This window comes from Talaromyces amestolkiae, assembly GCF_001896365.1.
Source record: "Talaromyces amestolkiae strain CIB chromosome Unknown scaffold17.1, whole genome shotgun sequence".
In the NCBI taxonomy this organism is placed as follows: Eukaryota; Fungi; Ascomycota; class Eurotiomycetes; order Eurotiales; family Trichocomaceae; genus Talaromyces; species Talaromyces amestolkiae.
In genome coordinates, this window is record NW_024468053.1 from 91,531 (window position 1) to 113,284 (window position 21,754).

Below are 21,754 nucleotides of genomic sequence, written 5' to 3' on the forward strand. Positions count from 1 at the left end.
CTTACGTAGTACCAGCCGGGGATTCTCTAGGCCAAGGAGCTTGTTCATTTACACTTGTCGTACCAGTTGTAGGAAGTTTGTTACCCAACAGCTAGTATGACAAGGCAGACGGAGTCCAGGATGAATGCAATATGCAAGGCGACTAATCAATGAACCGAATCTTCTAGTTTCATGAAACTGTGTCAAGGGGTAACTGAACCTGTTGGGCTGAAAGGATAGTTGAGATACCTCCGGACGACACGGAAGAGCATGTAATTCGTGCCTAGGTGCGTACGACATTGTACATACATAAATACTTAGAATACTGGGGTACTCTATCAAAAGGTTGGGGTAAAATACCAAAAAAGGTAAAAAATACAACATAAAAGGTAACAACTAGAGCTACTCGTACGTATGTGTCTAGTTCCCCGTCTCCTACGTTCTTTTCAGCTTTTCACAGTGTCTCTCTTTACTTTTTCTTCTTCTTTCTACCTAATCTACTCATTTACTGCTTGTCCAAATAATACTCCGTACATATGTACATCTGCCAGATCGCTGACGTATCCGCTTAGATCATAATCGGTTTATCATTCATCACATTTACCTACCTCTACACCTAGCTGCTAGCTCATGCGAGGTTAGGTATATATTGGCGGTGAACCTTCCATGTCTTTCCAACTTTCCCTCTCAACCCTTCTCTTTTTACTCTGTGCAAAATCCTGTGTTTAAATATTTCGGATTGTTCGCCCGAGAGTCTAGTTCAATTACCGAGGTACGTTTTTGATGACTTTCTAAGCTGGGGGGCAGCTGTCCTATCGGCGTATTTATTATCCATTGTCTCATGCTTTTTCTCTCTTTCTTTTTGAAACGACGCTGAAGCTAATATTGTGGTCAAATCAGCCGAAATTAACGATTCAATATCCGAATCTCGCTCATTCGCTCTTTCTATTTCCTCAAATCGATTCATCGATCACAAACGTGACGAGTTTCGGCACCGTAATCAATCAATCAATCAATCAATCAATCGAACAACATGGCAGCCATGCATCCTAAACTCAGCAAAGTATCCACACAGCCACCCACAACCCCAAAATCGGCCACATCGCATCCCGCTCTGAATCCTCAAGACATACTCCGAGCCCTCGAAGCATCGGGTTCCCTCCTGCCGAAATCTTTCCTCTCGTCAGCGGTCTCGACATCCGACAAGTCCTCATCATCTGCGACGCATATCGAGTACTCAGATTATCAATTTCAGAACCCGCCGCCTCCACCGCCGTCACCTATCGGATTTCCATCGAGTCCTCGTTGATAAGAGTTTCTAGTGTTGCGTTGATTCTTTGCATATGTAATATAAACCTGACAGCGTTGCAAACACGGAGTTGGCAGGATATGGGAATGGATTTGCGTCGCTGTTTCAAATTGTGCATCTGATTTGGTTCTCTTCCTTTTATCAAATGGATTAGCTCAAAGAGCCCTTCTTGAATTGCCACGCACAAGTCGTAATTTTGTAATGTAATGGAACTGCACATGATCAAGATGGCGCCGTATCAGCCGAATCAGCCGGTAGATTCGCCTCTATCTGATTATACAACTCCTCCAACTTGGCCAACGCCTCTTGATCGCCCGCAAGAGCCGCACGGTTCAATTGGTGAATCGTATTGATTCGCTCCTCGGTACGAGCCCATCCGCTAATCTTATTTTCGAAATTCTGGTTGCGCTTCGACCCATACGTCATTCGCACCATATCCGTCTCGCCCTTTTCGCGTTTGATGTCCATGAGTTCTTGCAGAAAGCGAACTTGGGAAGATTTGTTCTCTGCCTGGATCGAAATGGGCGCAGACATGGATTCCGTCGCATCGGCTTGTGCACCATTGGCAGACGGACGAGCGAAATGCGCTCGTCTGCCTATTATTTTGATTGGGTTTGCGGCAATCAGTGAATACCCGTCTGTGTGCTTGAGATATGTCGGGTCGGGCTCCGAGTCCTCGCGACGAACGAAATGCATATCCGTGCCAATCATATCCGCCCACTCGCAACTGAATATATGATTTCGGTAGGAGATGTATGGATTCCGGCTGTGCAATTCCATGATCTGTATGCGATCATCGTTCTCATCTTCGGCCGCGATATCGTCTAGGGGTTCTGCGTCGACCCGTTTGCGTTTTCCTGTCACTTCTGCCCGGTCTTCGTTTGGCGGTGATGCGGCGTCTTCAGCGTCTTCGTCGGCTCTCTCGGGTTGGTCTGCTGGTGCTGATGGTGCTGACGGTGCTTGTCCGCGCGGTGGACGGAGGGGTCCATTGTACGAGGTCAAGTCGATGTTGACGAAGAACGTCTGTTGCAAATCAGTGCGGTTCCATTAAACCGTATCTTATTAGAGTACCTCTGTCTCCGTCGCATCATACTCATACTCATATTCAGAGTCTGATGTTGAGTCCTGCATGGCTTGTTCAGTAATGTTGTGGTAGCCGCCTGAGACCTGAAGAAGCTCAAGCCCTGCACTAACCGTGACTTAATGCTGCGGCTAAACCTAATTGGGTCGATCACTCAAGCTTTGTAGTCGGGCTTGGCGTCTGCGATCGCCATCCTGCACCCAATGCTTTGCTCTTGGTTCCCAGTCATGAGATCGGGTCAGATTCCTTAATTCGTCTATATCTAGTCTACATCGCCCTCTACACGAAGCCAATTGACAGCCGTATACATACCACGCACGCTGAGCAGAGACAAGTATGCGGCTTATCGAGAGGACACTAAGCCTCACGGAGATCCATCGTAATTATCGATTGCTAGCCGCCTACTAACTAGGTAACTTATCGATTAGTCAGTCAGTTCACTTTTGTACATGATGTAACACGGGGCAAACTGACTGATCAGTGGATGATCTCGCGTAATCGAATGATGCAAGCATGAGAGGATACATACCATATAGTATGCCAGCTAGTATTTGAGTTCATACCAGATAGCCATCGAGTAGTACTCGGTCTACTATGTACTGTGCTGATGGTCTGAGAGCGGCATACACGTCAGCCGATCGACTGCGAATCAGAGCAGACAGCCAACACAGGCACCTTTCCATGCATATATCCGTTGAATGAACTCCTACTAATCAATAGTGTTACCAAATAAGACGAAAATCGGCTGCGAGCGGAACACCTGCGGCTGACCTGGATGCCGATTCGTGGGGCGACGCTCTTCCCTCTCTGAGTTTTCACCGGTGCTGATTGGCCGCGACCCGGCATGGGCGACGGGCTTGGACGGTGAATGGACGAAAGAGCGAGTCACGCCGGCGTTCCCTCTCACCTGCAGCGTGCCTGACTTTCTCTCTTTCTCTCTTCTCTCTTTCATCTTTCCTCTCCATATATCCTCCATCCTCTTCTGTTTACTCCTCTACTCTTTCCCTGTTGTTGAAAACCTCATTCCTCCAGCCTCGTCCGCCCTATATAGCATGCCATTGCTGCCCTTATAGATACCCCCGGCTTTGCCGCCTACTTCCTGCTGGTCCGGTACCGCTCTGAGCTTCGGTCTCATCATTATCACGAAGAAACGCATTATTATCTCGCTTATATTTTTACTCGCTGTTCCTGCTAGTACACGATAGCAGAACAACCCCCGATTGATCGATTTACTTACCGCAGGCCCGGTACATTTGACGGACATCCGGACATTGGCGGCACTCCCGGATTACTCAGAACAACATATAGCACATCCGAGAAATCCGGCTTGACAGAAACATCGCTCACACACCTATCGCGATGGCTCGCCGGCGTCCAGTTTCCAAATTTATTATCCTTGCTCTCACAACTCTGATCGCCTACCTATCGATCAGCAGCATTCTCCGCGCCGTCAAACCCTCATTATTCGTCTGGTCCGAAGAAGATTTGGAAGAAGCAGAATGGTTGGCCTCGTCGAAGTCTTGGTGGGATCGCAAGTTCTGTCGCTTCTTTGGTCTCTGCGGTATCGCCCACGTCCGTCTGTCCCGCGCCAACAGCGGACCTCCCAGTAGGACATTGGATCAATTTCCAATCGGCGGTCAAGATGATAGTTGGCGGTCGGATTGGACCCTCGCAGAAGATCTTTCGGCAAATTGGACAAACAGAGAGAAGGTGCTCCGTGAAGTGCCGGAGTATGTACTAGAGTATGCGCCTCTGGTGCATCTATTCTCTGGTGAGAACTTTTGGCCTGGTGACATTGCGGAGCATCTGGTATACACGACACCCATGTTAAACTATACGCCTGTACAAGCAAAATGGGAACATCCAACCCTGCAAGATCTGGATCGCCTAAACCGATGGGAGCTGGGCAAGCACGTTTACCTCACCAGTGACGACGACGTGGAAAACCGACCGGAATGGCTAGGAGGTGAGAGAAATATTCCCGTGCCTCAACCAGGCACACCAATAGACCCTAAAGAGCCAGAAGACGACAAGCCGGGCGATACTCCGGTGTTTAACGAAGATGACGATCGGAAAAAATGGTACGATGCCGGTAGCTGGAATGACGATGTGGATGCTCACTCGGTAGACCCGGAAGAGCCGGATTTCATGTTATTTGACTCGCATATCGACGTTGAAGAGCTCCGGAAGAGACATGGCGGCAAGCCTATCGATATTGCAGGTGCGGACCCAGGACGCAGCGATGCTCCTGCGTTTTTGGTGGTTGTCGACAAAGGCAATGATATCGTGGATGCTTTTTGGTTCTTTTTCTATAGCTACAACCTTGGCAACACAGTCTTTGACGTGCGTTTTGGTAACCACGTCGGCGATTGGGAACATACCATGGTGCGATTTTACAAGGGCCATCCAAAAGCACTGTTTCTTAGTGCTCATACTGCAGGCGAGGCCTACAGTTATGAAGCTGTCGAGAAGCATGGTAAACGGGTACGTTGTTCCAGTGTTGACGTTTTGCTTTTTTCCATCTGACCATATACACAGCCTGTTGTTTATTCTGCCACCGGCACGCATGCCATGTATGCCACACCTGGAATTCACGAATATGTCCTTCCATGGGGTCTACTTAAAGATCAAACCGACCGGGGCCCGCTGTGGGACCCACTGCTCAATTCGCACTACTACACATACGACTATCTGACTGATGCTCTGCGTGCCTCTAATCTCAATCCCTCTGCACCGACTGAATGGTTCTTCTTCAATGGCCACTGGGGCGACAAGTTCTACCCACTTGGTGACCCGCGTCAATACCGCTTTGCAGGGCAATACCACTACGTCAATGGTCCCTTGGGTCCAAGATTCAAACACCTCGGTCGACGCAAAGTATGTCAAGGACGCTATACCAGTAGCTGCGTGATCCGCAACTTTGTCCAAGAAGAGAAACGCTCCAAGCGTTGGGTTGGTGTCGGCGTCGGCGAAGAGCCCGAAGACGAGGAGCTGAGTTCCATCATGGGTCGTCGTACAGATTGGTTGATGATGAACGGGATTAGTCCGGACATGCAATCAGATGGTACGGAGTTTAGGTAGTTTCGTTTTTCGAGTCGAGATGCGATTACAGGCGTTCTTGTGTCGTCGTCTGACTGATGATTTGTTCTTATTTCGCTTTTATACCCCAACATCGTTCTGAATGGTGCATGATTCTATGATACGTCTCATGATCAAAAGATTTTATAGAAGAGCTGTCTAATCACTAGTGAATTGATTGATTATTTGATAGTGTTATCTATAAGATCGACGCTAGTGAGACGATTTTACGGCTGTACATTTACCCGACAGCACCTCAGCAAACATACCCAGGTATATAGATTAAACATGACCATCTGCAATTTCACGCGCTCGTCTCACCATCAACTCTGATGAAATCATGGCACTAGCCTCCTCCCCCGCCCAAAGCCTCCACTGCTCCTTCAACTGAAGACTAACGACATCCACCCCTTCCCCCGTCACCCACCCACACTCTCTAGCTGCACGCAGACTACTCGTCTCGCGCGGGTTGTAGCACATATCCAGAAACACGCCTCTCTTTTTGTCGACACTTCGATCGAGTAGAGCGCGCAGTGTGTCGCGCGCCGTGGTCTCTGCGTCTGTTGCGGGTGCGTAATCCGGTACTGTGCCGACGCCGTAGTATGGCTTGTCCCCGAGGCTGCGTGCTTGCTCCGGTGTTTGTAGATGAATGATTTCCGGTATGGTAGTAGTAGTCCCATGGTATCGGGCAGATATATCGGTTTGCAGGTTCCGAACTTCATCGGCGTCCCGGTTGATGATGTATATCCTTGTGACGCTCAAATGTCTCGTTAGAGCGTAGATGGCAGCTCGACATGCACCGCCAGCACCCACAATGAATCCCGTCTTTTTCTCGTCGTGGGTTACGTTGCTATTGCTTGCCACAAACTCATCATCAAGCCGTAAAAGACAGTCCCTGACTCCCACCCAATCCGTATTCGTCCCAATCAACCTTCTCTTCGCTGAACCAGGTGCACAAGACGGATAGATGTTATTACAAGCCCCGACCAACTCCACAATCTCATCAACCTCATCCAAATACGGAATAATACCTAATTTATGGGGCATGGTAATCACCGCGCCGGCGAATTCTGGGCTCGTCAGCTTGCGTTTCGAGAAATCTTCCAAGTCGGTGGTGTCGACTGCTTCTAGACGCCAGTTGGTGTATCCAATAGAGGAGGCGGCGTCGTTGTGGATGTAGTTGGAGATGGCGTGGCTGATGTTTGAGCCGAGAAAATAGATGATTCTCTGGTCTTGCATTTTGTAACGGTTTCTGTCAGAATTATTCAATTGTAAAATTGTCAAAAGAAGGGCTGGTTCTAATGGTACGTGAGGAAATGCATTCTCATCTCATAGATTTGCGGGGTTGTACTGCACTCCATGTCATCCGCGCTCGCGTAAAGACTTAACCGGACAACTGACTTGTCCTTAAGGTCTGGATTTTATATCGATTATTTATTGATGTTTTGATGGTGATTTGAATAAATACTTCGCTATGTTAGTGACTGCAGATTTACTTCAAAGAGTCTATTGATTAGAATTACCTAATTAAGAAACTTAGGGCTAATTGCCCGAAACGCCCGAAATGGTTATAATACTTTTTGAACAAAAAAAGAACAACAGACAAATGCAATAAACAATACGAGCAAAAAGACAAAACTATACTCAAAAACCACAGTGTTAGTCATGAATAAAAATGCTGTGTATCCATATGCACGCCACAAGATCCAAATATGCAGACAAGATTCATCATGGTCATACGTCGTTTCATGCAGATAACACAAATGATTATACCCGCTGCACACCTGCACTAATTCTCTGCTCATCAGCAACAAGCCTCTGACAAAACGGACTATTCTTCCGAATCTCAGCGCCATAATGCAACAACGCAAACGGAATTGGTATACACGCCAAACTCACAAACCCCAGCACCGACGTCGCCCATGAAGCTCCCAGCGACTCGTACAGCGGTGTTGCAGTAAAGGGTAAGAATGCGCCTGCGATACTCCTCACAACGACGGAAGCTGCGAGTGCGCTGGCGGAGTATGTCTTGTATGCGTCGGTGACGTAGGTCAATAGTGAAGTAAAGACAATCTGGTATCCGAATCCGAATACTAATCCAGAAGCAACTGGTACGATCCAGTGGATGTTTGAGTTGGCAGTCCATGCGAGCCAAAAGATGCTCACAGTGAGACAGGGGCCAGAGATACAGGATAAAGGTAGACGGTGGAGTTCGGGACTGGAGGTCCAGGGTTTGCCGAGCTTCTTACTCTTCTCGTAGTATATGTCGTAACAGAGGGTCAAGAGACCGGAAGATGAGGCGCCAATGCCGACTAACCAATTAGCATTGTTCATTGAGCATAATGGTGCATCTTACTTGGGATATATGTGAGAGATGCTGACTTTACATCGAAGCCAAAGATTCCTTCACAAACGGAGTTAGCTTTATACCCAATACAAAGACAGATTATGGACATACCCTCAAAAATGATGGGATACGCCTGAAAATAGAAGAACACCAGACTATACGCAATAGAAATGTACACCGTAGTCGACAGAATAATAGGCTCACAAACGAGCATCGTAATGGGTCTGATGATGAGCTGGGTTGTGCTGAATGTCGAGTCTGAGCGCAATTCTGCTCGAGAAAAGTATCGCTCGCTTCCCCATTTCTTCCTCAGTTTAGATGCTTGTTGTTTCAAGAGGGCTGGCCCAAAAGTTTCTATTCATAATCAGTTGGTCTGTTTGGACTCGAGGTGAGGCAAGGTCGTATACCAGAAGTGAATAAAAGGGCCAACCAAGTGGTGCCTTTTAAGATCAAATCGATTCTGAACGTCCATCTCCAACCATACTCAACAGAGCATCCAGAAATAATCGGTCCTAGAATGGGACCAAAACTAGACGCCTGTGTGTTCTTATTAGCAATGCACATTCCCTCTTAGAGACCGACACATACCGACATGTACGAAACCATCGCACGCCCACGAGTCCGCTCATCAACAAACATATCCGCATACAACCCACCAACAACAGTCTGCGGCGCCGCGCCCGCAAGACCACAGATAATCCTAAAAGCCAGAAAAGACCCCCAATTGGGCGCAACAGCGCATGCCAGAGTTGCCAGTACAAAGACTGTAAACGTGCCCAGAAGCACGGGCTTGCGGCCAATCGTTTCACTCATTGTGCTAAACACCATAGAGCCGGTTATATAGCCAACGAGAAACAGTGCTGTGGGCAGATTTTTGAGTGCGTTGCCGGATTGGTTGAATTCTTGCATTATGAATGGTACGGCGTTGCTGGGTAGGGCTGTTGATATACCGCTATTGATTACCACGAAGAGTGCCACGATGGCATTGTACAACTTCTTTCTCTATTGACGGGTTAATCTTGGGGATTTCAGACGAGTATACAGAAAGTTCTTGCGTACAGCAGTCCAGTTGGGAGGGTTAACGACTGATTGATCTGAAAATTCAACCAGGATTTCATCTTGGGATAGCTTGGTCAGTGTGTATCCTTCGTCTGTTTTTAGTTCTCTTTTTGAGTCTGTCAGGTATATAGGCTTTTCTTGAAATATCTGTTCTTTGTCTATGATCACGGAAAACATTAGTATGTTGAGGAGGCTACCAAGGTATGAAGTACAATCATACCTGAAAGAGGAAGGTCAGATACTCTGGCCGGAGCCGAATCTTTCCTTTGGAATTCCATTCCGTCTATACTCGGGTTGAGAGAGGAAAACAGGGGAAAGAGTAGATCTTGTTTTTGATTTTACAATAGGAAGTACCATTGTATTCACCTCCAGGAGCGAGTGGATATATATATATATAAAAACATGAAGTTTTTTTTCAATTCCACATTGAAACCACCGAGCCAACCGAAAATCAAAAACTTGCCGAATACAATAGACTCATCTACCATGGCCACTGGCTAGACCATCGTCAAATATAATACCTCATTATTACCTTCTTTTTGAGGGAAAATTTACTCCCAACATGCGGCTTTTGCGGAGTCCATATATCACTTTCCGAACCGGGAATGTCGGTCCCGTACCGGGACCGGAAATTAGGGCAAATGGGCCGCCGGCGCCGGTCGAAACCCGGGGTCTAGACAGGCTGTTCCTTTGACGACATTGTGATTGTGTGTGTTTATTTTCACGGCTAATGCAGTTGAGAGAGAAATCTGTTATTCATAGCTAGTTCGAACACTGCATTGAGGCCCAAGTTTGTTTGTTGTTCATGGTCACGAGTCGAGACGATCACTAACTTCCTTCTGTGTTTCCTATTTCGTAATTACATTTGCTGTTGTAGAGGTATCAAGAGTGCAAATTCATTTCCCTACAATTATATAAGCATTACTGTGGTATAGATGGCATGGTATGTAGAAAATCAAAGATATCATTCTGGCCCTCCTCAAACAGGCCAAATGAATCCGCAATGGAATTGGACATCGTAGCCCAATTAGGAACCTCCATCATCTCCGGGAGACGAGAAAGAGGCGGTCTGGGAACATCATTACTCAGTGTTGGTAACAAACTCGTATCCTTGATGGCGGTAGTGCTCTGCAGCGTCGGCCCGCGATTGCCACTTTCACTATCATGTGTCATCGAACCCACCTCTACCGGCGGAGGATGATTTACTATGAGACTATTGGCATTGTCCGCCGTGTCCCGGTATGAAGTAGACGACGATCCGTCGTCGCCGCTCTGTTGTTCGGGCATGTCTGCGTTGTCGTTGTTTTCTTGTCGGCGCTGGCTGGATATTAGAGCACGTGCATAATTTACGAAGATTGACACGGTGCGGTGAATGTCTGGATATGGTGGCTGTCTTAGGAAGTCGCATATTTTTTCCGCTCTGTCGAGGAGTAGGGATTGATCTATCAGGCTTGGACACCATCGCGCGACTCGAAGAGCAAATGTCGCTTGTCACCTGTTAGACCCGAAATAGAAAAAAAGTAAAACTGCTTGACAGACTTACTAACAAAGGCAATCGTTAGAGCTGGGTATGTAGGTGCCCACGTCAGTTGGTACCGATAGGACGACTCATTGATAAGGTATGCCAATTGGTCCATGATTGTGGTAACAAGTGATTGCCATAGATTCATGACGTTTTCGTCGATAGTGTCTGGGTTCGAGTTGGCGTATGTCGGCTGTAGTCTCTGAATGCGCGCTAGCGAAATACAAAACACAAATATTCTGGCATAGTGAAGCATCAGTTTGAGACTGCTGCGTTGGAAGGCTCCTGCATGGAAACCATTCTCTGGACGAAGTCAGTCAGGACATTTACATGATGAATAGAGGTGATTAATGCTCACGTTCGTGAATTTCGTCCCACGTTGTCCACCAGTTTTGAAGTCTTGACATGATGGCCGGGAGCTCCTTGGAGATAATGTCTGGAATTGTCGCCGCGTTTTCAATAATCACCCGAGAATGACCTGGTCAAATTAGTACCATTTCATGGCTCGAACTGGCTGAACAAACCTCGTAATTGATGCAACTCAATAATACTCACCGTACGCATGTCAGCCGGCAAGGAAAGCGGATAATCAAGAAAAGCGCGAAGCTTCGTGACATCTACTTCGGCAATACGAGATTTGCGTCCAGTACCAGAAGCCACATCCAGTTCCAACGTAAAGCTGATTAGCCAAGTCCTGGTTTGCCATACTAGTTGACGGTCTGCCATGGTAGCTGAAAGCGAGCTTCGAGGGACTTTCTCCTGCGACAACAAAGTGTCCAACGACTTTTCCAGTCCAGAGTCTAGAGCAGTGCGTAGAATGAGTGCAATTGAGAACCAGGTTTTTTCCGAATAAGCAGCCAGTAAAATCATCCCCTGCACAGTCTCTAGCTTTGTCGGCCGTTCAAAAAAGCTATCTTCGGCTAGGCGCTGTGCCTCATCTTGGAGAACTCGCTGCATGTGTGTATTACTGCGTAAATCAACCACAGCACGGCTAGCGAGGTAGATGATTACCGTGAAACAAAACAAAGAGCGTGAGCGAATAGAGTCGAATGTGTCTCGGATTGGATCAAATAGGCCAAGGAAGTTTTTGCTTCCAATAAAGAATCTTCATTCAATAAGCAAAGGCACTTTCAAAAATAAGTGCAGATAAACAAACCGTTCATAAATGACACGTGCATTCTCCTCACTAACGATGCCACGCGCAATTATATCACCTTTGGGGTCACCTTTCGTCGACGAATCCATGAATATCTGAACCTCGCTTGTCATCAGCCAATATACAAACCGTATAGATAATCGTACTTACGTTGTCGGAGCCCAACAAGTTCACAGACATGGAATGCACCGCAGACACCGGCGCAATCATCTCATTAGGACTCAACTGCTGAGACTTGTGCCCGCTTGATTCTGCATTCTGAGACCGCAAGCTACTTAAATCCACCGAATTTGGTAGTGAATCAATGGAGGTATCGAAACCAGCATCTCGCGATGTGACCAGGGAAGAGAAATCTTGTTCAGTAGTGGCAGGAGTATGGTATCCAGCTCGCTGGTCTAATGGTGAGCCTGCCAATCGGCTTCTGTTAGATAAGTAGAGAAGTAAGTATGACTTCTCGTATGTGTTTGATGCAACAATATTTAGTTATGAGAGAAATCATACCGTGCCGGAGTTGCACTTTTCTGCCGACGTCTACTCCGACGTGGCTCACTATCAATAGGATCAAGAATACAATTTCGGCCAGCAGATCGACAGCGAAAGCAAGGGACTTGATCGCGCGCATCACAGCGCATCTTTTGTCTTCGACACCACCGGCATGATTTGAAGAAGCGGATCGGAATATTTTCCGGTCGGAAGACCATGTTCGGAGCTCTTTCGGACATTGTTGTTTTTGGTGCGAATCATGTTCTTAAAATTGATGAACTTAGGCTGTTGAGTCTCGTTCTGCGATTGCCGTTACTGCATACGAAGCGCTATTGTTTAAGAGACATTGTTTCTTCAACATCGTATGAGTCAGTCAATCAAGGACCCGATAACCTAATCCGGTCACGTGCCCCTCCGGCTTTCTGTCCAACGTTAATTTTGGTACATGTGTCTTCTATAGTACATATGTATGATCTACACCTGCATATGGAGCAGGTTGCTAGCAAAGCCATCAAAAGTTGTCTTGAAATGCAGATTATAAGGTCAGACGAGATTCATAATCTTCCTCCTCAAGTAGCCGCTGAAGTTGTCGTCGTCTCACGCCCACGTTTCCTCCATCGAAAAGGCTCAGACACACCGCATCATTCAATATCTTCCCAAAGCCCTTTTCCTTAGCGTATGAGGTGCTATACACAATATCAGTTTCAGAGTACACTTGTACCTGGGAGAGACAAAAAGAACTTACATTCCGATAATCTTCATGGCAGTAGTCGCGCAATCCACCGCATTGTCTGACCCATAGATCTTCGCCTGTAGACAAGCCTCCAACGCGGTTTTGGCATCAATCGACTCACTCTGCACATAATCCAAAGCTCTATATGTCAATAAACGCGACGCATCAAGTTTCATCTTGATATCAATAAGCAGATCTGCAACGCTCTGTCGCTGCACAATAGGTACACTGCCACCACGAGCATCGGTCTTGGAGAAGTGTAAAGCCTTCTCATATACAGTCTGCATAATACCTACACCCATGGCACCAACCAATGCAGCGGACATGCCGAAGGAGCTTTCAATAAGAGCTGCACCAGCTTCGGGTGCGGCCAGCAGGTTATCATCAGGGACTTTGAAGTCTGTGAAACGTGTATGTGGGCCGGAGACTGCTGGATGACCAACTAATTCAGGCTCTGCAAGGACTTGGTAGGCCGAGACTTCATTTTGCGCAATGGTTTCACGGGTGACCACTAAGACAACCACTGCTGATGCCGGAGCATCCGCTGGAAGCAATCTATCATCTGTACAGTAACGGCACACGACGCATTGAAGATCGGCACCCTTCCCATCCCAACCTGCGCTGTTTGTGGTCCATAACTAAAGCAAAATGTTAGTGGATATGTGAAAAAGCCGCTTACGCGATGACTACCTTCTCGCCATTGATAATCCATGTCCCATCTTCCTGACGATACGCGGTGGTCTGCAGGCCCTTCCCACCTTTTTCCAACCAGTTCGCTGTGCCATTAGGCTCAGAATGGACCAGACTAGCCAACGGCTCGCCATCGCCTGACAAAAATGGCGCCAAGAACTTCTCAAAAAGTGTCGGATTCCCTCCCAGAATCAAAGGCGTCATCCCCAATCCCGTTGCGGCAATAGTCAAAGAAACACTGGGATCCACGGGGTACTGTTCTTCTAGCGCCAATGCCGCATCAATGAGATTCTTGCTCGCTCCGCCTAGGGGAGCTGGGATCTGAGCTCGGATTTGACCCGCGGCCACAGCTTTGCGATAGAGAGGGCGAATGGACTGGAATCTTTCCGCTTGAGTGGGGTACTTGGAGTAGATTGCTGATGCTTCACTGAGCACATTTTGGGCAAAGAGTCGTGTTTCGGTTTTGACCTGTTTTTGGTCGGCCGAGAGCACGAATGAAGCCATATTGAATGTGGTAGTACGTATAATTTCTTTCAATCCTTATTTCACTGGAAGAAGAGAGTAGTCTTGCTGTAGAATCTGGCTAGGAGTCGATAATACCTGGGATCTTTATAGTTCAACTGAACTTACGTACATAGGCAAATATGAAAGGCATATTCTACGGAACATCCGACACATAATGAAGTGATGCGCCTCAAGATCTACCGAGATATACCAATAACTATAAACCAGATGCCTGGAGATTGTATAATTGACATGATATAATCTAGGTTGAACAGAGTTATTACTCATCTTATGTCCCGCTTAAACTAGTCAAGACTCTCGTATTACCGGAAGTTCCGAAAGGTCTGTGCTACCGCTGTCGAGCTGGATGCATATCGAATGTGACTGGGTTCTTATGGAATGGCTGACTGATCATGAAACATTGAAATTGGTGGATGGGATGTTACTTGAACCATGCACAATCAACGTTCCGGGATGACACTAACGGGAACAATTAACTGAAGGAATAAACTAGATTAACTCAGCTAAGCCCTAAGCATCTAATCAAGACATATCAGAAGTAACAAAACAGTCGATCCGGTGATCAACATGGATCACCATTTAAGAAAACAAGAGAAACAGTGTGATCTAACAGCTGATATGAACGAGAAGTAACAGAATACCAATGAAGCACGACCAGACACCGTAGCCATAGACACCGAACCGGATATTCGTCAGAATTGCACAGAGAAAGAGATAAAGGAAAAAAGTTAAAGGGGCAAAGAGGTCGAGACCGATGTCAAAAATAGGGGTAGCAATAGGATGATGGACTTGGAGACAAAGACATAGAGAAAAGATACGGAAGGACCGACTATTAGAAGCAAGCACAAGGCTGGAGGAATGAGAACTGATGAATATTGGTATCAGGGGAGCAGATGGGCTGCACATATGCAATGAAGGAAAGAAGGCAAGGAAAAGGGAATTAAATTCGTAGCCATTGTGAAAAACATGGCAAGTACATAACAAGAATCTGGATTCTCGCCCTAGTTCAGAATATCCGAATGGAAAATGGACAGACGAGACCGGCAAAGTGGACCGACACAGACTAGACACGTGCAGCTCTTCGTCGAAGGCCAAAGTCCTGTTCTTGCAATTCTCTGATCAGCCTCAGACTTTCAGCATCCGCGTCTGTAGTATCATCGGCCGTAAAACTGGTTCGTTCGCGTTTCACATTCTTGCTACTGCTAGGAGATGTCGTTGATGAATGTGCTAACTTTTTCTCCAGGCTAGGCGAGGCGCTCTTCTTGGTGTGGGATGAAGAGGGCCGCGAAGTTGATTTCTTGCTATGAGCTGATGTTGTCGACAAGGCCTTCGCAGGTTGTCGAGTTGAACCAGTCGCCGCCTTCTTTGATACTGTACTCGGCTTGGTTCCTGCTTGTTGTTCTGTGGCGTACCGATCAACCTGGCGTGGTTGACGAGAAGAGTGACGTGAACTGGAGTTCGGTGTATGTAGTACCTCATGCTCGCCCTCAACAATAACGCTGCTGCCATGAAGTTCCTCGTTTGGATGCTGCGAGGCTAATAGCTCTGTTTCACCTGAAAGTGAAGTAGGTGGCGATGCTAACGGATTTGCTAATTGAAGATTAGTTTGCGTGTGCGGCGTAGGCGTGGCGGCATCTCCGTTGATCTTCGGATTAGGCGAGAGGACACAAGAGATGTCTGCTGGTTCAACATTTACTGATTGATCGAACCTTTCCTCCGGTGGGGAATGAACCGTCGACAGCCCATCGGGGTCATATTTGTAATACTCCTGATGGTATTGCTCCTCGTCTAGGGGATGTGCATCAGATACGGAAACGTAAGCTGGAATGATTTGATCCTTCTCGAATCCAGTATAGTTGATGTTGTCGAAGGGGGCAGGAGCTATTGCGTCTGCTTTGGCCTTCTTATTTGCCACCGGATCTATACCGTCTTCATTCGGCCTAGGCCGTTTCGTTGACGATGTCGCGCGAGGTTTTGACCGCTCCTGTGCTTTGACTGGATCAATTCTGCCATATTCATCGTGAATGCAACGACGCTAACATACATTAGTACAGTGTATAAACCAAAAGCAGGATATAGGATGTCGGTTCTTACCTTGCTTTTACGGCATTCATCACATGCCTTACTTCTTCCCTTCTTTCCGCCATTAGTACCGTGGACAGATCCTTCCACCGGGCGCGGAAATGCAGATTGTGAGATGCCACTCAAGAAGCCGACATTGTCCCGAGAGAAACCATCACCGGTATAAGGCAAGAGATCGCCGCCATCCTGAAGAGTCGACTCTGTGGCAACAGCAGCCAGCGCATTTAGTACAGAAGCTGCGTCATGCGCTAGAATGGACTGTCGTTGTGGATCGACAGGGTCAAACATAGCTCCCGATGGAGCTGGGTTGGGCGAGACTCCTAGCGGTAAGCCATCGCCTTGCTCATCTTTATGCCGACAACGTATTCTTCGTTTACGACATGCATCGCAAGCCACACGCTTCGGTCCCAGCCCTGAGCCTTTGTTTGTAGTTCGAGGCTTGGACGCTTCCTCTGTGAGGTTCAAATTTGTGGAGGTAGGAGTAGGGACGGTCGGCGTAGTAGTGATCGGAGCAGTGATAGCTGGAGCACCGGAAGCCGGAGTGACGGGAATCGGAACGGGTTGAAGCTGAGGAATGAGCGCAATGTCATCAGGAGGATTCGGGGTTGACCTCGAGAGGGCCTCTTGTGGTTCCGGCGGTTGTTCAGCTACAAGTTGCAAACTCTGCCTTTCAGCATACATCTTGTGAGAATCTGCATGTCGCTCGGATCGACGACTCGGGCGCCCGGCCGGTCTTTTCTCCACCTGATCGATCTTGAATGTACTGGATATTGCGCCAGGGCGAGTCCATGAAGCTGCATTCTCGTTTCCTCGTTTCCACGCTATCCAAATCGCGAACTTCTTGGCGACTTCGAGGGGGTCTCCCTGCATCTTAGGAATAGAGCGTTTGACGGCGTTTCTTGCCTCTACAGTAACACCGTCAACCGAATATCCTCCAGCAATGAGTGCAGTTCGAAGAAGATATCTCAAAAGTTCAGGCAACCCTTCTAGTTCTGCTTGTGAATAAAAACGAGCGTTATAGTATGTAGAGCCCGGAGCCGAGCGATTTTCTCTTTCTCCAAATTCGTAGTAAATCGGAAATTGCCGATAAAATCGATAGTGCTCGTCACGAGAGAATGCATCGAGCACGGACTCGGGAATAGGGTCATCATTCAGATACTTCAATGCAGTGTACCATTGAATCTTTTGAAAGAAAGGATATCTGAACTTGCGTGGAACTTTTGTATCCTTTTCGATTTTCGCGACTTTGATCTGCATACCATAGTTCATGCGTGTAAGGAAGTTGCCTCCAATGACAAGACTGTTTTCCGGCGTCCACACAGCATGAATCCAACCGGCTGGTATAAGCATGGTGTCTCCTTCTTCCAAGTCAACTCGGTAGCACTCTTTAGTTTGATCTCCTAGAAAAGTTGTGTCTTGTGCTGGAGAGTTGCACCACTCTTCATACTTCTTCAAATGCTTTTCTTTTGGGGGTATGAAGAAGAATGTTTTCTTGCCCTTGAGAATTGTGTAGTAGACAGAGGAACCACCAAAATCAATGTGAAAGTCTGTATAGCAATCTGCAACCGACATTAAGCAGTAAAATTGCACTTTCGGGTACTCGCCAACGGCTTTGAGCTCCGCCGGCCAAACAGAGTCTTGAAGATCGAGATCGCGAACGATTTTCGGTCGTCGAATTAGCTTTCCCAGCGGGCTTTGCGACACTTCCAAGCTGATAACGTTCCGTACAATTTTCTTGCCAGTGCTCTCATAGTAATCGGCCCATTTCTGCATATTCCACCTCTTATCCTCGCCTTGTTGGGATTTGACGTCAATAACTTCAACTCTTTCCTCGGGGCCATAGAGCTCGGCGACTGCGCGTACTGTCAGACCCTGTGGGACGACCATGTCTAACACGTCTTGTCCACAATCGATAACCAGTTCAGGGTCGCCTGACTGATTCTCAAGTATTTCGTCGAACATCTCCTGTGTCGAGGCTTCGCCTGCAATACTATCGAAAGCGGAATCTAACTCAGAAGTATCGATAGAAGAACGGGGATTGAGGACAGCAGGAATCACGATGGGCTCTGTCATACCGACACCTCGTTCGAAGAATTCGGCAGTCACCAATTCCGCTCTCATACGGGGAAAGCTTTCGGGTAAGAATTGTATCCTTCCATCTTTGATAGGCTGGATATAATGGTGTTCATATGAGTCGGTAGAAGTCTTGACGAGACCCTGGTTGAGACCCGCATAGTCGATGGCTGTCCTTGCGCGAGACGATTTGCGTACAAAGGTTGTTTGACCATGGACTGGTCGACACTTTCGACAGATGAACTTGTCAACTGTGCGTACTTCGCGGTCATTCTTGAAACCAGCACAGACGATATGGTACCAGCTTTCACAGCCGTCGCATTTGATCCACGTATCTTCCCCTTGATCTTCGCTGTTAACATCCATGCGTACTAGATGACACGCTGCACAATTCGCCGGCGCGGTTTCCTCTGGCGTTACTTTCCCCTCTTTGATCTCTGGAACAGCCTCCATGGCTTGGCCAGTAATGGTAGAGCGGCGATTCGATGGCTTTGTTATGGGTTTGTCTCCATCCGGCAGATGACACAACGGATCTTGTACGTCGTTATGGCTTCGAAAAGTGCCCCTCTCCCAAGAAGACCCCGGTAACGTTGACGAACTTGTGTTTGGCCGAAGTTCAGGGACAACTGGCCGCGCAATAGCTGCCGACCCGTCCGAATGTGACCGTAAACGCGAGGGTGATTGATTACTACCAGATAGTGGTAGCGCGCTTGCTATGAAGCCAGGAAATGTCGTGGTGGTACTATTGCCTGCGGGTAATCTCTGATCAATGGCGAACTGATTCAGCGACTGTTCGAAGCTATTGGAGGATTGGGAATATTGTTGAGGGGATGCAAAATTAGTCGGGCGGGCGAAGTTCAGGAGGAGTTCGGCATCAGTCTTCATACTGTCAGGTACTGCAGTAACATGGCTTGTTGATGGCCGTGCGTCGACATGTTGGAATGCAGGCGAAGACTTTTCTGACCGCGCGCGTTTAGCAGGTCGATCAAACTCGGTCTCGGTAGATGGAAATAAGGGCGGGGATTCTGTATGGTTTGAATTTCTGGGGGGATCAGACGAAAGGGATTGAAACCTTGGACTTGTGGCCAGCGCAATGTTCGCAAGGGTTTCAATACTCGAGCTGGCTCGATGGTGACCATGGCCGGCTTTGGGATGTACAACCTGGCTGCCGTACGAGGGACGAGTATGACTAGCTCCAATTGATTGCCGATGTTGATCACTCGGCGGATTGTATGAATGTTCATTGTAGTCCCGCGGGTAAAAGGCGCTGCGATCGTTCCAGAACGACTGGCGTTCGGATTTGAAGGCGGGAGATATTGGCTCGACAGCGCGTCGCGGGGGKGAAGGGGTACGATATTGCCTCGGACGACCACCCGGATGGCTTATGAAAGAAGATGTGCTCGCCATTGGTGGCTGTTGGCGCAGTAAATCAGGTCCACTGCGGAAAGAGGGAGGGTTGGAGGTGAAAAGAACGATGCTGGTGAATCTTGCGGTAGGCGGGAATGAAGCGGGGAATCGTCACCTCGCGGATCAGAAAGTGGCTATCCGCAAGAGTGAAGAGTCATCCCCGGACAAGGAAATCGCAAGGCGCTACGAGCCCCAAGGATGCTGAGTATCTCGGAATCGACGATTAGGAAGGTTTCGCGTTGTAGAGGCTCGGCGTGGAAGGGGCTCGATGCGCAGGCAGAGGAGTCTGGAATGAGAGGCGGTTGAGTTGTAGTTCGACCGAAACAGCGAGCCACCGCGGGAAAGCACGACGTCAAGGTGAGCGCGGAGCAGGCGCAGATGGCGCCATAAATAATAAAGAGAAATCAACTTTCAAATGATAGCGATGGAATGGTCGAGTATCGTTGTCTGGGGTTGCGATGGGGAGGATGAAATGCTGAGGGGATATTGGTGAGGCGCGGTCGACGGAGTTTGGAGAGGGCGGGAGCAGGTCGCAGGCGGCAGTCGCAGTTAGTTACTTAGTACTGCTAGTTACCTCTTGGCCGCTACAGTCGTTCCCGGCGCCAGCCAATGATCTACGCTGGCTACGATAAGCTTACAGTCACCACCAGAGCGCATCATGGAAAGACTGACGCTTGTAGGAGGAAATATTGGTGATTGATGTTGTTGTTTAATTCTTGCTGCTATTATTGTCGTCAATTGAGCAATCAATGGCCGCCGTCTCCGTTTGAGGCCGATTGGCGCTAGGCTTATCAGGGCAGCCTTGCAAGTCTTGGCACACCTTCTCTCTCTCAGCGCGTGCATCGCTTTCTGTCCTACGTACAATCATCTATTCAACGTTGTGATCCACGGCCAAGATACCAACCATTTCTTCAAAGTGTCATTCTAAAATTTTATTCAGAGATCATCCGCTCTTTCTGCATACAAGAATGAGCCGAAAGCTCGCTCCTGAAGCAAACCGGTTAGTCCTTGTCCTCCGCCGATACCTCTCCGATGCCTCGTGCAGTAGAGTCATGATGTGTCTTTAGCCTCTGAAAGTGAAAGCGCAAGAGAGCAAAGTAACCATACATATTGCGCATCCATACTGACTTTTCTTCTTATTTAGTATTCTCTTCGTGAAGAACTTGAGGTGAGTCGCCGAAAAACCGCTCCGCCATCGCCATGCCACGTGCCTCCATCGATAATTATACCTCAACAATTTTTCCTGCCCAAGCGATGACAGAATTATCCCTACAAAGAATTTTAATACTGATGCGCATTCCAATAGCTACAACGTCACCGCAGAAGAGCTCTTTGACCTTTTTGGCAAGTTCGGGCCGATTAGGTAGGCACCTTCCAACCATCCATCACGGTCATGGGGGGCAGAATAGCTTTACCGTGACTTGGCCCATTGAGAGGCTTCGACTGACACCATATCATAGGCAAATACGTCAAGGTATCGCGAACAATACCAAGGGCACCGCATTCGTTGTATATGAGGACGTGATGGATGCGAAGCAGGCTTGCGATAAGCTGAACGGTTTCAACTTTCAGAACCGTTATCTTGTCGGTATGTTCGGTTTAAAGGAATCAAGTCTGACAAAAGTATTGAGGGACTAACAAACTTGCTTCACAGTGTTATATCACCAGCCAGAGAAGATGGCTCGATCGAGAGAAGACCTCGCGGAACGTCAAGAAAATTTAGAACGCCTCAAACAGCAACACGGGATAGAATAACGGCCGCTCATATTTCTATGACTTTGTTTCTCTCGGGACTGAAGCTTGCTGCTACGCTAGAATGTATGAGCAACGCTCTCGTGTCTCACCTTATGGCTTCATTGGGTTTCCCGGCGTTTTCTTTTTTCTCCTTCTCTGCTCCTTTTCACCCGAATTCGTTACGATCGATTAATCGCCACCTGCGTATCAGTCAGTTCGGAAATGTTTTTTTCATGATGGACAATAACCACCGGGGGTATTTTCATTTGTTATACGGAAAGTGATGGTTCACGTCGACGGTTGATCTTTCTACATGTTAATTGCCACTGTCTTTGCGCGCAACGAGCATAGCCGAAATGAAATCGAACTATAAACGGCATATGCCATGATTTAGTGAAATTGGCTCTTATCGGCCAATACTGCATACTGCAGTATGTAGTGGTACGTATTTGAACTTGTAGATCTTTAGCTCTCTGATACGTAGCTCCGTAGCCTG

At 47.8% G+C, this 21,754-nt stretch overlaps 8 protein-coding genes across 8 annotated transcripts; 2 read left to right on the forward strand and 6 right to left on the reverse strand.

The window, feature by feature from the left end:
- Window positions 1-1,510: 1,510 nt before the first annotated feature.
- Window positions 1,511-2,419, reverse strand: BHQ10_007832 (uncharacterized protein; the record flags this gene model as incomplete). The annotated part of the gene is made up of 2 exons (XM_040880571.1): window positions 1,511-2,311; window positions 2,360-2,419. 2 exons carry the CDS (start codon window positions 2,417-2,419, stop codon window positions 1,511-1,513), a joined length of 861 nt encoding a protein of 286 aa, XP_040736335.1.
- Window positions 2,420-3,728: 1,309 nt separating this feature from the next.
- BHQ10_007833 (uncharacterized protein) lies at window positions 3,729-5,450 on the forward strand (the record flags this gene model as incomplete). Its single annotated transcript, XM_040880572.1, has 2 exons — window positions 3,729-4,853; window positions 4,908-5,450. The coding sequence occupies 2 exons, from the start codon at window positions 3,729-3,731 to the stop codon at window positions 5,448-5,450; spliced, it is 1,668 nt and encodes a 555-aa protein (XP_040736336.1).
- Window positions 5,451-5,729: 279 nt separating this feature from the next.
- Window positions 5,730-6,686, reverse strand: BHQ10_007834 (uncharacterized protein; the record flags this gene model as incomplete). The annotated part of the gene is made up of 1 exon (XM_040880573.1): window positions 5,730-6,686. The coding sequence occupies one exon, from the start codon at window positions 6,684-6,686 to the stop codon at window positions 5,730-5,732; it is 957 nt and encodes a 318-aa protein (XP_040736337.1).
- Window positions 6,687-7,214: 528 nt separating this feature from the next.
- On the reverse strand, window positions 7,215-8,703 carry BHQ10_007835 (uncharacterized protein; the record flags this gene model as incomplete). Its single annotated transcript, XM_040880574.1, has 5 exons — window positions 7,215-7,759; window positions 7,804-7,851; window positions 7,906-8,148; window positions 8,202-8,331; window positions 8,383-8,703. The coding sequence occupies 5 exons, from the start codon at window positions 8,701-8,703 to the stop codon at window positions 7,215-7,217; spliced, it is 1,287 nt and encodes a 428-aa protein (XP_040736338.1).
- Window positions 8,704-9,774: 1,071 nt separating this feature from the next.
- BHQ10_007836 (uncharacterized protein) lies at window positions 9,775-12,253 on the reverse strand (the record flags this gene model as incomplete). Its single annotated transcript, XM_040880575.1, has 7 exons — window positions 9,775-10,340; window positions 10,397-10,678; window positions 10,734-10,853; window positions 10,900-11,480; window positions 11,532-11,626; window positions 11,682-11,952; window positions 12,033-12,253. The coding sequence occupies 7 exons, from the start codon at window positions 12,251-12,253 to the stop codon at window positions 9,775-9,777; spliced, it is 2,136 nt and encodes a 711-aa protein (XP_040736339.1).
- Window positions 12,254-12,549: 296 nt separating this feature from the next.
- On the reverse strand, window positions 12,550-13,941 carry BHQ10_007837 (uncharacterized protein; the record flags this gene model as incomplete). The annotated part of the gene is made up of 3 exons (XM_040880576.1): window positions 12,550-12,700; window positions 12,760-13,385; window positions 13,438-13,941. The coding sequence occupies 3 exons, from the start codon at window positions 13,939-13,941 to the stop codon at window positions 12,550-12,552; spliced, it is 1,281 nt and encodes a 426-aa protein (XP_040736340.1).
- Window positions 13,942-15,025: 1,084 nt separating this feature from the next.
- BHQ10_007838 (uncharacterized protein) lies at window positions 15,026-19,524 on the reverse strand (the record flags this gene model as incomplete). The annotated part of the gene is made up of 2 exons (XM_040880577.1): window positions 15,026-15,997; window positions 16,057-19,524. The coding sequence occupies 2 exons, from the start codon at window positions 19,522-19,524 to the stop codon at window positions 15,026-15,028; spliced, it is 4,440 nt and encodes a 1,479-aa protein (XP_040736341.1).
- Window positions 19,525-20,492: 968 nt separating this feature from the next.
- BHQ10_007839 (uncharacterized protein) lies at window positions 20,493-21,279 on the forward strand (the record flags this gene model as incomplete). Its single annotated transcript, XM_040880578.1, has 5 exons — window positions 20,493-20,524; window positions 20,669-20,692; window positions 20,831-20,887; window positions 20,985-21,112; window positions 21,179-21,279. 5 exons carry the CDS (start codon window positions 20,493-20,495, stop codon window positions 21,277-21,279), a joined length of 342 nt encoding a protein of 113 aa, XP_040736342.1.
- Between the last annotated feature and the right edge of the window lie 475 nt (window positions 21,280-21,754).